Source organism: Calonectris borealis, chromosome 15, assembly GCF_964195595.1.
Source record: "Calonectris borealis chromosome 15, bCalBor7.hap1.2, whole genome shotgun sequence".
Classification (NCBI taxonomy): domain Eukaryota; kingdom Metazoa; phylum Chordata; class Aves; order Procellariiformes; family Procellariidae; genus Calonectris; species Calonectris borealis.
Window position 1 is genome coordinate 2386531 of NC_134326.1, and position 12644 is coordinate 2399174.

The 12644-nt window shown below is 54.7% G+C and overlaps 1 protein-coding gene across 1 annotated transcript; it reads left to right on the forward strand.

The window, feature by feature from the left end:
* The first annotated feature begins 3290 nt into the window (after positions 1–3290).
* On the forward strand, positions 3291–8110 carry LOC142088932 (protocadherin alpha-6-like). The gene has a single exon (XM_075164806.1). It carries the CDS (start codon positions 5504–5506, stop codon positions 8108–8110), a length of 2607 nt encoding a protein of 868 aa, XP_075020907.1. The 5' UTR covers positions 3291–5503.
* The last annotated feature ends 4534 nt before the right edge of the window (positions 8111–12644 follow it).

Consider the following 12644-nt stretch of genomic DNA (forward strand, 5'->3'; position numbering starts at 1 on the left):
TCTCAAGCCTTGAGTTTTCCTACTTGTGCCCTCCCGATTCTCTCCCCCATCCTACCGGAGTGGGGGGTGAGCGAGTGGCTGCGTGGTGTTTAGATGCTGGCTAGGGTTAAACCACGAGAGTCACCATCCCTGGAGGTATTTAAACAACATGTAGATGTGGCACTTAGGGACATGTGTACAGTTGGACTGGATGACGTCAAGGGTCTTCTCCAACATCAATGACTCTGTGATTCTATGATCATCTTTGGAAATAGTATTGCTCCCAGGTGTGTAAGATTTCCATCTGAGATTGCTGAAGCATAGCAAAACATGAAGGGTAAGCTCCGGAGAATCTGCTGGACACCGTGTCTGCGATACCATCTTTGTGTTTTTCTATGGTGCTGTCATTGATGGAAGGGTCCACAAAAGCTGGAGTGAGCCCCAAGGTGGGAAAGGAACCTGTGGCATGTCGCAGAGGGGAATGTGTCAGTGGCACTGAGTAGGGCCTGGCCATGTCCTGATGTGAAGGGTGACCTTGAGCAGTGGGAAGATTTGTCTGAGGGAACTGGAAATCCTTGGGAAGATCATGTCACAAGAGAAGAATGGGAGATGATGTGCTTGTCTGGAGAACAGGTTGCAGAGTGGGGAATGGAGGATGCCTACAGGAAAGCATGAGGCAGGATGGGCTTGGGGCGTTCCTGCCCAGGATCCTTTCCCAGGCTGCAAGGATGTGGAGTTGGAGGCCTTCCTGGTCTTGAGCTAGTGTGTGGTATTGAAATGCCCACAACGTCCTTTGAGGTTATGAAGATCTCCCACCAGAGAGAGTCCCTTGTGCTGCTGCCTGCCTGACGTAGGCAATGTGTTGGTAAGAGGGGGTGAGATGCAGGCTGCTGAATACTCTGAGATAAACGTTTTTGCTCCTGTTCTGGGCAAGGTGTTGTGGGAGGGTAGTGCTTCAGTCTGGTGTCCTTGTGTAGTGGTGGGCATCTACAGGAGCTTCTACATCCATTGATGTTGCCATAATGATTCCTTGCTCTTCCTCAGGTGGGATTTGTAAAGGGATGTGATTTGGAGGTGGTTGTAATCTGTGTGTGCTTGACTTCCCCTACTTGTGCACTTGGTAGAGACGGCCTCGGTAGAGATGGTGTGTCCCCTTGTCATGCTTAACTCAGATATGTGCACGTACACGCCAAATCCTTCACAGCAGCCCAGCTCTGGTTTTGTGTGGTACAAATCCTCCCACCCAGTTGATATCGTGAGTGCATTGCGGCTCAGCATTTGGTGTGGTTCTCTCAAACAATAAAATCCATGCAGACTGGATGAGAGCTGTCACAGCTCTAATCACAGAATCCTTAAGAACTCTACAGTGCAGCTCTGTGGTGTTTCCATCTGAGATTGCTGAAAAGGCAAAAGGGTTGAGGCTGAAGGTCTTGCATCTGGGAAGAGTCTGCCAGACAGTGAGTATCTTTGCAGTCCTCCATGTGTTCTTTGTGCCAATTGTGAGGGAATGTGAGGATGTGCAAAGGTCTGTGTCATGCTGAGACTGGGATTTATTGCTGGGGCACGCTGTTGTGGTTGAGCATTGTCTGGGTATTGTGGCAGTGATCCTCTGAGTGGCACAGAGTAGGGCCTGGGCACGTGTCATGGGGAGGGGAACCCTGAACGGGGAAGCGTCTTGTCTGAAGGAAGTGGAGATGCTGGGTAGAAGACAGTCTGTGTCACTGGGGAAAGACTGGAGAATGTCTGCTTAGGTGTGGAGATGCCATTTCCCATGGTGGGGGATAGAGGATGCCAGTAGAAAACCTTGAGAAGAGGCCCAGCACACAGGGCTGCTTGCCTGGGATCGTCTCAGGACCTCCAGAAGTTCTGCATATCCTCACGGCCTGTTGTTCTCCGTGGTATTACTGCTTGTGAAAATAACTGCCATACGCACCTTTAATCACTTGGTTCTGATGTGGAATGTTGTTGGTGACAGAGAAGCTTTTTGAAATTTGGATCATGCTGCCAGCCTTCTCTGAACCTTCCTTGGTCTTCTCTCTGCTCTTAGTCTTGCTAGGGAGGGGAAGGAGCGGTGTCCGTATTCAGGATGTTGGCAAACCTTGCATCCCATACAGTGGAATGGGATCCTTTGGTTTTTCTTCCCTCCTCTCACCAAAACCACCCACCCTTTCACCCTTTTGGGTTTTTTTTCTCTCATATTGGCAACGTGTTGGTAAGAGTGAATGAGAAGCAGACTGCCAAATTTTGGCAGCTGTCAGGTGGCAGACGTTTCTGGGTGTCCTGGTTTCGGCTGGGACAGAGTTAACTTTGTTCCCAGTAGCTTTGGGGGGTGTGCTGTGTTTTGGGTTTAGTGTGAAAGGAGCGTTGATGGCCCATTGATGCTTTGGCTGTTGCTGGGTGGTGCTTGCACCGGGAGGGAGGAGCACAGCCGGGGTGGTGGACCCAGCTGGCCAATGGGGTATTCTATACCATGTGACATCATGCTCAGTATAAAAACCAGGTGTGTGGGGAGGCTCGCCCCCCGTTCGTGACACACGGTCGGTGGTCGGTGAGCGGTTGCGTTGTGCATCGCCTGCTTTGTGTATTCTGTTATTGTTGTTGTTCTCATTGTTATTATTACTGTTCTATTTCGTTTTATTTCCATTATTAAACTGTTTCTATCTCAACCCGGGAGCTTTCCTACTTATGACCTCCCGATTCTTTCCCCCATCCCACTGGAGTGGGGGGTGAGCGAGCGGCTACATGGGGTTTATTTTTGCTAGCTGGGGTTAAACCATGACACTGGGGGTTTTCCATCTGTGTGTGGGAAGGTTTTTCCACTCTTGTGAGCTGAGGTTGATGTTGAGAGAATGTCCTTAGCTTTCAGGTGTCCCTTCTGCTTCCCCTTTGATAGAAGTGCATAAGGGAGCACTACACACTGTCCAGTGTCTTCAAGGCTTTTGCAGAACATTTTCCTCTGTCCAGCATCCCCAGAAATCTCTCCTAATGTTAAGGGACAATGTCCCTTAAAATGAATTCTCCTCTACTGAAAGTGTTTCTTTTTCTGAAGACGACACCAGTGATGCTACAGGTAAGTCGCTCATTAGGAGGATGAGCTTGAGAGACAAATGTACTTTTGTTCCTCTTGAGTTCTGGTATCTTCATGTTGGATCGACCAAAAGTTGCCTTGATTGTAATGCCTGTGGGTTTGGAGCAGCAAAGCACCGCTGCCTGCTCTCGTTCCTTTCCCACTGCTTCCAAGCCCAGGGTGAGCAGGTGGCAGCGAGGACAGAGGGAGGAGGGACCTTAATGCGTTTCTCAGAGTAGATATGTTCTCAGTGAAAATGCCGTGGTGTTACTTTGGTGGCTTTTGTTTGGCTGTATGATGGGTGGCTTATGCTAATGCGTGAGAAGTAGTCCCCCCCCCATTCCGTGGGGACTAATGCCCCTGGGTACCGAGATTCTTGGTGTGTTGTTCTGGCAGTGCGTGCCTGCCTGAAAGGGAAAGCAAGAGCTTGACCTTCATTGTGCAGGTGGAAAAGGAGGCCAGAAGAATAGCTCTTCATCGAGATACAGGAAGAGTGCTCGGGAGCTGTGGAGGCCCCGTGCTTTTTCAGCCTTCCTGGAGGATTGGAGTGCTGGGCTGTGATGGGTTTGAGTTCCTGAATAAGAGACTCCCCTGTGTTGTTTGGACTCTTTGGAGGCTGTTTGCAGAGATGTACATGGGGCTTGGGCTAGTGCTTCCGAGGGTGGTGGATTCTGTTCTGATGTAGCAGAGCTGTTCTTTGCCAAATGATTGCCTTGCTCTGTTATTTGTTGGGTCCTTGAGGGGACTGGGAGCTGAAGAGTGTGGCGTTCATCTTGAAGGGAGAGGAAGTTGCAGGTGCATGGAAAAGAGGAAAGCAGGAAGGTTGTTCCCTGTCCAGAGAGATGGAAGGTGGTAGGGAAGAGAAATGAGAGCTCTTGCCAAAGGGCATGTCCGTGCTTCATGGTGAGCATGTTAGTGACCTTTTAAAAACCTTTTAGTAAAGAAAAAAATGAACAGAAGAGGGAAGGATGGAAGCAGAAGAGAACGGGAGGCAAAGATAGGGCACAGCGGGGCCAGAAAGAAAAAGGAAGAGAGGAAGGAAAAGAGAAGAGGAAGGAAGAAGGAAAGAGAAAGGAAAGGAAGAGAAGAAGGAAAGAGAAAGGAGGAGCAAAAAAAGAAGGAAAGGAAGGAATCTTTGCAAGTAAGAAACAAGCAAGCAAGGAAGAAAGCAAGCAGGAAGGAAGAGATGATTGAGGAGATTACCAGCATGCACCGCCTTTGTCTCAACACGCTGAATGGAGTTGAGGACCTCAGCATCCTCAGTACTTAGGGATGCTCTGCAAGGCTGGCTGAAAAGCAGTGAGGAAGAGGAAGGAGAGGTCTTGCCAAAGGGCATGTCCACGCTTCATTACGAGCCTGGTGAAGACACGTGGAAGACGTTTTGGCAAAGGAAAAAATGAACAGAAGAGATGAGGATGGAAACAGGAGAGGAGGAGAGGGAAAAATAGGATAAGGAAGAGAAGGAAAGAGAAGATATAAGGAAAGAGAAGAAGGAAAGAGAAGGGGAAGAGAGAAGAATAGAGGGGGAAAAGAGAACAGCAGAAGGAAATGAAGAAGGGAAGGAAAAATGAAAGAAGGACTCTATGCAAGTAAAGAGCAAAAGAAAGAAGAGAAAGGAAGGAAAGAAGAGGCGATAGAGGAGATGACCAGCACGCACCGACCTTACCTCTAGAGGCTGAACGGAGTTGGTCGCTAACAGCCTCCCCCTTGGTCAGAGTAGCGCGCTCCGGCGCTGATGCCCCGTAATTAGCGCTGATGCCCCGTAATTAGCGCTGATGGCTCCGTCTTTGACGGTCTGCACCGCGGCGCCGGAGGCGACTGGTGAGCTGCGAGCGGGGTCAAGAAGCGAGAAGGATGGAAAGGGAAAGGGGAGTAAAGAATCGGGCAGGCAGGGCAAGACCGAAAAGGAGAAGTAACAGAAGAAGGACAAGGAAGAAAAGGAAGAAGAAGGAGACGCAGTAAAAAGAAGATAGTAGAAAGAGAAGAAAACAAAGTAGAAAAGAGAAAGGAAGAAAGAGATAAACGAACGAAGAGCTCTGAAGGAAAGAAAGAAAAGAAGAAAGAAATAAATAAAGAAAGAGGAAGAAGGAAAGGAAGAAAAAAGGAAGGAATCTATGCAAGCAAACAGCAAGCAAGAAACGAAAAAGAAATAAGGAGGAAAAAAAGAGGAAAAAAGAGGAAAAGAAAGAATAAAAAGAAAGAGGTGAAGGCAGAGACGGCAGAGGAGATGAGCAGCGCGGGGCCGGGGCAGGAGCGTGCGAGGCGGCGGAGCAGCGCACGGTGTCGCTGCAGGCTCAGCAACGGCGGCGGAGCGGCGAGGCGGCTCCGCCCCGGCGCGGCGGAGAGCCCGGCTGTGAGCGCGGGGGGGCGGCGCGGGGCGGGCAGGAGAGCCGGTGCGTGCGGGCGGCGGCGGGGAGCCGTGCGGGGCCCGGGCGGGCGGCGGCGGCGGCGGCGGCGATGGGCGTGTGCTGGGGGCCCGTGGTGCGGGTGCTGGTGCTGCAGGCGGCCTGGGCGCTGGGCGGCGGGCAGGTGCGCTACTCGGTGCCGGAGGAAGCCAAGGCCGGGACGGTGGTGGGCCGGCTGGCGCAGGACCTGGGCCTGGAGGCGGGCGAGCCGGAGGCGCGGCGGCTGCGGCTGGTGGCGCAGGGCCGGCGGGCGAGCGTGGAGGTGAGCGGGGCGAGCGGGGCGCTGGTGGTGAGCTCGCGGCTGGACCGGGAGGAGCTGTGCGGGAAGAGCGCGCCGTGCGCCCTGCGGCTGGAGGTGCTGGTGGAGCGGCCGCTGCGCGTCTTCCACGTGGAGCTGGAGGTCACCGACATCAACGACAACGCTCCGCTCTTCCCCGCCGCCCGGAAAAACCTCAGCATCGCGGAATTCACCACGCTGCCGGGGTCTCGTTTCCCGCTGGAGGGCGCGTCGGATGCAGATGTCGGAGCCAACGCGCAGCTCTCCTACACACTCAGCCCCAGCGAGCATTTCCGTCTGGATTTGCAAAAGACCGAGGAGGACGGTGAGTCCCTGTTTCTGGTGCTCGCGCAACCGCTGGACCGGGAGACGATGCCCGTGCACCGTTTGGTGTTGACGGCGAGTGATGGGGGCCGGCCGTCGCTGACGGGCACGATGGAGCTGGCGATCTCGGTGCTGGATGTGAACGACAACGTGCCCCAGTTCAACCAGTCGGTGTATAAAGTGCAGCTGCCAGAAAATACGGACGGCGGTACTTTAGTGATCAGAGTAAATGCCACGGATTTGGATGAAGGGACAAACAGGAATATCTCGTATTCTCTCCAGCACTTGTTCCCTCAGGATGGAAGGGCCGTTTTCGGGATCGACGGAAAGAGCGGCGAGATCCATCTTAGGGGAGAGTTAGACTTTGAGGATGTTGGTCTCTATCGCCTGCAAGTGGATGCGGCGGATCAGGGCAACCCTCCGCTGTCGGGTCACTGCAAGGTGGTGGTGGAGGTGCTGGACGTGAACGACAACGCGCCGGAGGTGTGGGTGACGTCGCTGTCGGTGCCGGTGCCGGAGGACGCGGCGGTGGGGACGGTGGTGGCGCTGCTGAGCGTGTCGGACCGGGACTCGGGGGCGAACGGGCGGGTGCGCTGCGCGGTGCGGCCGGCGGCGCCGTTCGGGCTGGTGGCGAGGTTGGCGGGCTCGTACTCGCTGGTGCTGCGGGAGGCGCTGGACCGGGAGCGGGTGGCGGAGTACGAGGTGGAGGTGCGGGCGGAGGACGGCGGGGCGCCGCCGCTGCGCGCCAGCCGCGGGCTGCGGGTGCCGGTGTCGGACGTGAACGACAACGCGCCGGCGTTCGCGCAGGCCGTGTACACGGTGCTGGCGCGGGAGAACAACGCGGCGGGCGCGGAGCTGGCGCGGCTGTGGGCGCGGGACCCGGACGAGGCGGGCAACGGGCGCGTGAGCTACTCGGTGGCGGAGGGCGGCGGCGGCGGCGCGGTGGCGGGCGGCGGGTGGCGTCCGGCGTCGAGTTACGTGTCGGTGGACGCGGAGAGCGGGCGGCTGTGGGCGCTGCAGCCGTTGGACTACGAGGAGGTGCAGGTGCTGCAGTTCGAGGTGCGGGCGGTGGACGCGGGGGAGCCGCCGCTGTGCGGCAACGCCACGGTGCAGCTCTTCGTGGTGGACGAGAACGACAACGCGCCGGCGCTGCTGGCGCCTGCCGGCGTCGGGCCGGAGCCCGGGGCCGCGGTCTCGGCGGCGTCGGGGCCGGTCTCGGGGGCGTTGTGGGCGTGGGCGGCGTGGGGGGCGCCGGCGGGGCAGGTGGTGGCGAAGATCCGCGCGGTGGACGCGGACTCGGGTTACAACGCGTGGCTGCGCTACGAGCTGTGGGAGCCGCGGGGGAAGGGCCCGTTCCGCGTGGGGCTGTACAGCGGCGAGGTGAGCACGGCGCGGGCGCTGGAGGAGGCGGACGGCCCGCGGCAGAGGCTGGTGATCGTGGTGCGGGACCACGGGGAGCCGGCGCGCTCGGCCACGGCCACGCTGAGCGTGTCGCTGGGGGAGGCCGCCGAGGCGGCGCTGGCGGCCGCGGGCTCGTCCTCGTCCTCGCCGGGGGCGGGGCTGCGGCCGGCGGCGGGCGCGGAGGCCGGCGCGGCGGCGGCGGCGTCGACGAACGTGTGGCTGGTGGTGGCCATCTGCGCGGTGTCGAGCCTGTTCCTGCTGGCGGTGGTGCTGTACGGGGCGTCGCGGTGGGCGCCGCGGGCGGCCGTGCTGTCGGGGCCCGGGCCGGCGACGCTGGTGTGCGCCAGCGAAGTGGGGAGCTGGTCGTACTCGCAGCGGCAGAGCCGGAGCCTGTGCGTGGCGGACGGCGCGGGCAAGAGCGACCTGATGGTTTTCAGCCCCAACTTCCCGGCGCCGCCCGGCCCCGCGGCGAAGGAGACGCAGCCGGAGCCGCCCGCTCTCCCGGACACGGTCAGTGGCCCTCCCTTCCCCGCCTCTCGCCCCTGCCTTCCCCCTCATCCTCGCCCTTCCTTCTCGCCCTGGGGCTGGGGAGGCGCTGGTGGGAGCCGGGCTGAGCCCGCGGGGCGTGCGGGCGGTGGGTGCTTGGCGGGTGCTTAAGGATGTGAAGGGGCCCTTTGCATCTGCCTTGGCGTCCTTGCCGGAGCTCGTCGGCTTTCGCTTTGGGGGCAAAAGGATAGGTGACGACTGGGACTTCAGGGTTTTCTGTCCCATGGTGTAATTTCTCCATTTGTATTCACTCACCAGAGTCATTATGAAAGCAGGGAAGGCAATACAGACTTTTCCTGTGTTGTTTTTCCAAGTATGTTGTTCCTGTAGTTGGTAGTATAAAGTGTTCAGGGAGAGGAGTGTGACGCAAGGTAGGTGTCAGAAACGGGCATTTTCTTTTTCTTTTCCTGCCCCCACCCAAACCATGTTATAGACTTCCGTTCCTGGCCGGAGAAGTGATGTGATATGATGTACGCCTGCCTGCTTTGATAGTCTTTCAGTATTTGTGCCAGCAGTGACTGCCTTATGGAAGGCCCGGAAACCTTCTTTTGAAAAACCCCCAAATTGTCCTATACATGAGATATCATCCCTGACAATGCCGTGCTCGTCAGCATTCGGGTTGTTCTCTCATGGAGGGAAATCAATGCCTGTTGCTGTTAGAGCTGCCCTGACACCACCTCTACAAAGAGATGTGTAACATTTCAGATGTGTAACAGAGCTCCCAGGTGTGAAGCATTGCAAAACACGAAGGGTCAACTACAGAGAGTCTGCTGAACACCGTGTGTATGATACCATCTGTCTGGTTTTTATAGTGCTCTCATGGATGAGAACGGTTGTGGACTTGTGTTCCTGGCCAGAGAAGCAGTGTGACCTATGCTGGCCTGTTGTGATGTTCTTTCAATATTTGCATCAGCAGCCACACCTTTACAAAAAGCCCGGAAACCTTCTTTTCAACAAAAAAAAAAACAACCCACAAACAAACAAAAAAAACTGAAACAACACCCACCCCACCCCCACCCCCCCGCAAACCCAAATTCTCCTACAGAATCAGTATCATCCGTTACATTGGGGTGCTTGTCAACGTTTGGGTTGTTCTCTCAGAGCATGAAATCACTGCCATTGCCATTTAGAGCTCTTCCAACATAACATTTAGAAAGAGTAGAGAGTCTGCTGGATAGGGTCTATATGATACCATCCATGTGTTTTTCTATGGTGCTCTCGTTGATGGAAGGGTCTGCAAAAGCTGGAGTGAGCCCCGAGGTGGGAAAGGAACCTGTGGCATGTTGCAGAGGGGAATGTGTCAGTGGCACTGAGTAGGGCCTGGCCGTGTCCTGGTGTGAAGGGTGACCTTGAGCAGTGGCAAGCCTTGCCTGAGGGAACTGGAAATCCTTGGGAAGACCATCGGCCATGTTGTAAGAAAACAAGAATGAGAGATGGTCTGCTTTTCTGGAGAACGCGTGTCGCGGAGTGGGGAATGGGGGATGCCTAGAGGAAAGCCTGAGTCAGGATGGGGACAGAGTGTTCCTGCCCACGATCATTTCCCAGGCTCCAAAGGTGTGGAGTTGGAGGCCTTCCTGACCTTGAGATAGCGTGTGGTATTGAAATGCCCACAATGTCTTTTGAGGTTATGAAGATCTCCCACCAGAGACAGTCCCTTGTGCTGCTGCCTGCCTGACGTAGGGAATGTGTTGGTAAGAGGGAGTGAGATGCAGGCTGCTGAATACTATCGGATGAACCTTTTTGCTCCTGTTCTGGGCAAGGTGTTGTGGGAGGGTAGTGCTTCAATCTGCTGTCCCTGTGTAGTGGTGGGTAGTAGTAGTAGCTTCCACCTCCGCTGATGTTGCCATGATGGTTCCTTTGTCATCCTCAGGCAGGATTTGTAAGGTCACACACGGAGGTGGGTGTAATCTCTGGGCGCTCGACTTGTTGCCTGGCTCGTTCTGATGTACGCATGTACAGGCCAAACCCCGCACAGCAGCCCAGGTCTGAGTTTCTACCATAGAAATTCTCCCACCCAGCTGTAATCACAGAATCTTTAAGAACTCTGAAGTGCAGCTCTGTGGTGTTTCCACCTGAGATTGCTGAAAAGGCAGGAGGATTCAGGGTGAAGTTCATACATCTGGGAAGAGCCTGCCAGACACTGTATGGCTTTGCATGCCTCCATGCAAAGGCCTGGGCATGTGTCACGGGGAGGGTGACCTTGAGTGGGGGAGAGTCTTGCCTAAGGGAAGTGGAAATGCTGGGTAGAACACGGTCTGTGTCATTGGGGAAGGACTGGACAATGTCCACTTAGCTGGGATCCTGTTTCCCAGGGCGTGGGATAGAGGATTCCAGTAGAAAATCTTGAGAAGAGCACCAGCACACAGTGCTACTTTCCTGTGATCTTCTCAGGACCTCCAGAAGTTCTGCATATCATAGGGCGCTCTTGTTTTCCGTGGTATTACTGTTTGGTATGTCACCTAACATACATGCCTTTAATCTCTTGTTTTTGAGGTGGAATGTTGTTGGTCAAACAGAAACTAGTGGTGGGCATCTATAGTAGCTTCCACAGCCTTGATGGTTCCTTACTCCTCCTCAGGCAGGATTTGTAAGGGCACACGAAGAGGTGGGTATAATGTTTGTGCTCTTGACCTCCCCTACTTGTGCATTTGCACAGGTGGCCTCAGTACAGATCGTGTGTCCCCTTACCATGCTTTACTCATTCTGTTACGTGCACGTACACGCCAAACCCTCCAGAGCAGGAGCCCAGCTCTCTTTTTCTATGGTACAAATTCTGCCACCCAGTTGATATCGTGAGTGTGCTTACGCTTCGGCATTTGGTGTGGTTCTCTCGAAGGATGAAATCTGTGCAGAGTGGGCTCCGAACTGTCACAGCTCTAATCACAGAATGCTTAAGAACTCTAATGTGCAGCTCTGTGGTGTTTCCATCTGAGATTGTTGAAGAGGCAAAACCATTCAGGGTGAAGTTCAAGCATCTGAGAAGAGCCTGCCAGACGCTGTGTGGCTTTGCGTCCGTCCATATGTTCTTTGTGCCAATCACGAGACAAGGTGAGGATGTGCAAAGGCCTGGGTCATGCTCAGAGCTCGGTTTAGAGCTGGGGCATGTTACTGTGGTGGAGCAATGTCTGGGTATTGTGGCAGCGATCCTGCGAGTGGTACTGAGTAGGGCCTGGGCATGTGTGATGGGGAGGATGACTTTGAGTGGGGAAGAGTCTTGTCTGAAGGAAGTGGAGATGCTGGGTAGAACACGGTCTGTGTCATGGGGAAGGGCTGGAGAATGTCTGCCTGGCTGTGGAGATGCCATTTCCCATGGGGCGGGATAGAGGATGCCAGTAGGAGACCTTGAGAAGAGGCCCGGCACACAGGGCTGCTTGCCTGGGATCCTCTGAGGACCTCCGGAAGTTCTGCATATCCTCGTGGCCTGTTGTTCTCTGTGGTATTACTGCTTGTGAAGATAACTACCATACGCGCCTTTGATCACTTGGTTTTGATGTGGAATGTTGTTGGTGACAGAGAAGCTTTTTGAAATTTGGATCATGCTGCCAGCCTTCTCTGAAGCTTCCTTGGTCTTCTCTCTGCTCTTAGTCTTGCTAGGGAGGGGAAGGAGTGGTGTCCGTATTCAGGATGTTGGCAAACCTTGCATCCCATAGAGTGGAATGGGATCCTTTGCTTTTCTTCTCTCCTCTCACCTAAACCACCGACTCTTTCACCCTTTTATTTTTTTTTCTCTCACATTGGCAACGTGTTGGTAAGAGTGGATGAGATGCAGACTGCTGAATTTTGGCAGCTGTCAGGTGGCAGACGTTTGGGTGATTTCCCATCACTGTGGGGGATGGCTTTTCCACTCTCCTGAGCTAAGTTTCACTTTGAGAGAATGTCCTTAGCTTTCAGGTCTCCTTCCTGCTTCCCCTGTGATACAAGTGCAAAAGGGAGCACTGTGCATAGTCCCGGTTTAGCAGAACATGAGTCAGTTTTTCTGTCCAGCATCCCCAGAAACACTGATAACATTAAGGGAAAATGTCCTTTAAAAGCAATTCTCCTGTCCTGAAAATATTTCTTTTCTGAAAAAGCAACCAGTGATGCTACAGGTAAGTCACTCACACCTGAAGTGGGTGTGTTTGAGAGGCAGGTGTACTTTTGTTCCTGTTCAGTTGTGGCATCTTTATGTTGGATCGACGGAATGTTGCCTGGATTGTAATGCCTGTGGGTTTGGAGCAGCAAAGCACCAGTGCCTGCTCTCGTTCTTTTCCCGCTGCTTCCAGGCCCAGTGGAAGCAGGTGGCAGCGAGGACAGAGGGAGGAGGGACCCCAGTGCATTTCTTGGAGTGGATGTGTTGGGCATGAAGGAGATGTTCTCAGTGCAAATGTCGTGCTGTTACCTTGGTGGCTTTTGTCTGGCTGTGTGATGCGTGGATCGCGCTAGCGAAGGAGAGGTATTCCATGGGGACTGAATCCCTTGGGTAACAAGGTTCTTGCTGCTATGTCCTGGCATTGCATGCCTGCCAGAAAGGGAGAGCAAGTGCTTGCCCTTCAGCGTGCAGGTGAAAATGAGTCAGGAAGAATAGCTCTTCCTCAAGGTATGTGTAGAGTGCTCAGGAGCTGTGGTTGCCCCGTGCTTTTTCAGCCTTCATGGAGGATTGTAGTGC

Bases quoted from the DNA above. Each gene is read 5' to 3' on its own strand.
- LOC142088932 (XM_075164806.1), top strand. From the start codon at position 5,504: ATGGGCGTGTGCTGGGGGCCCGTGGTGCGGGTGCTGGTGCTGCAGGCG.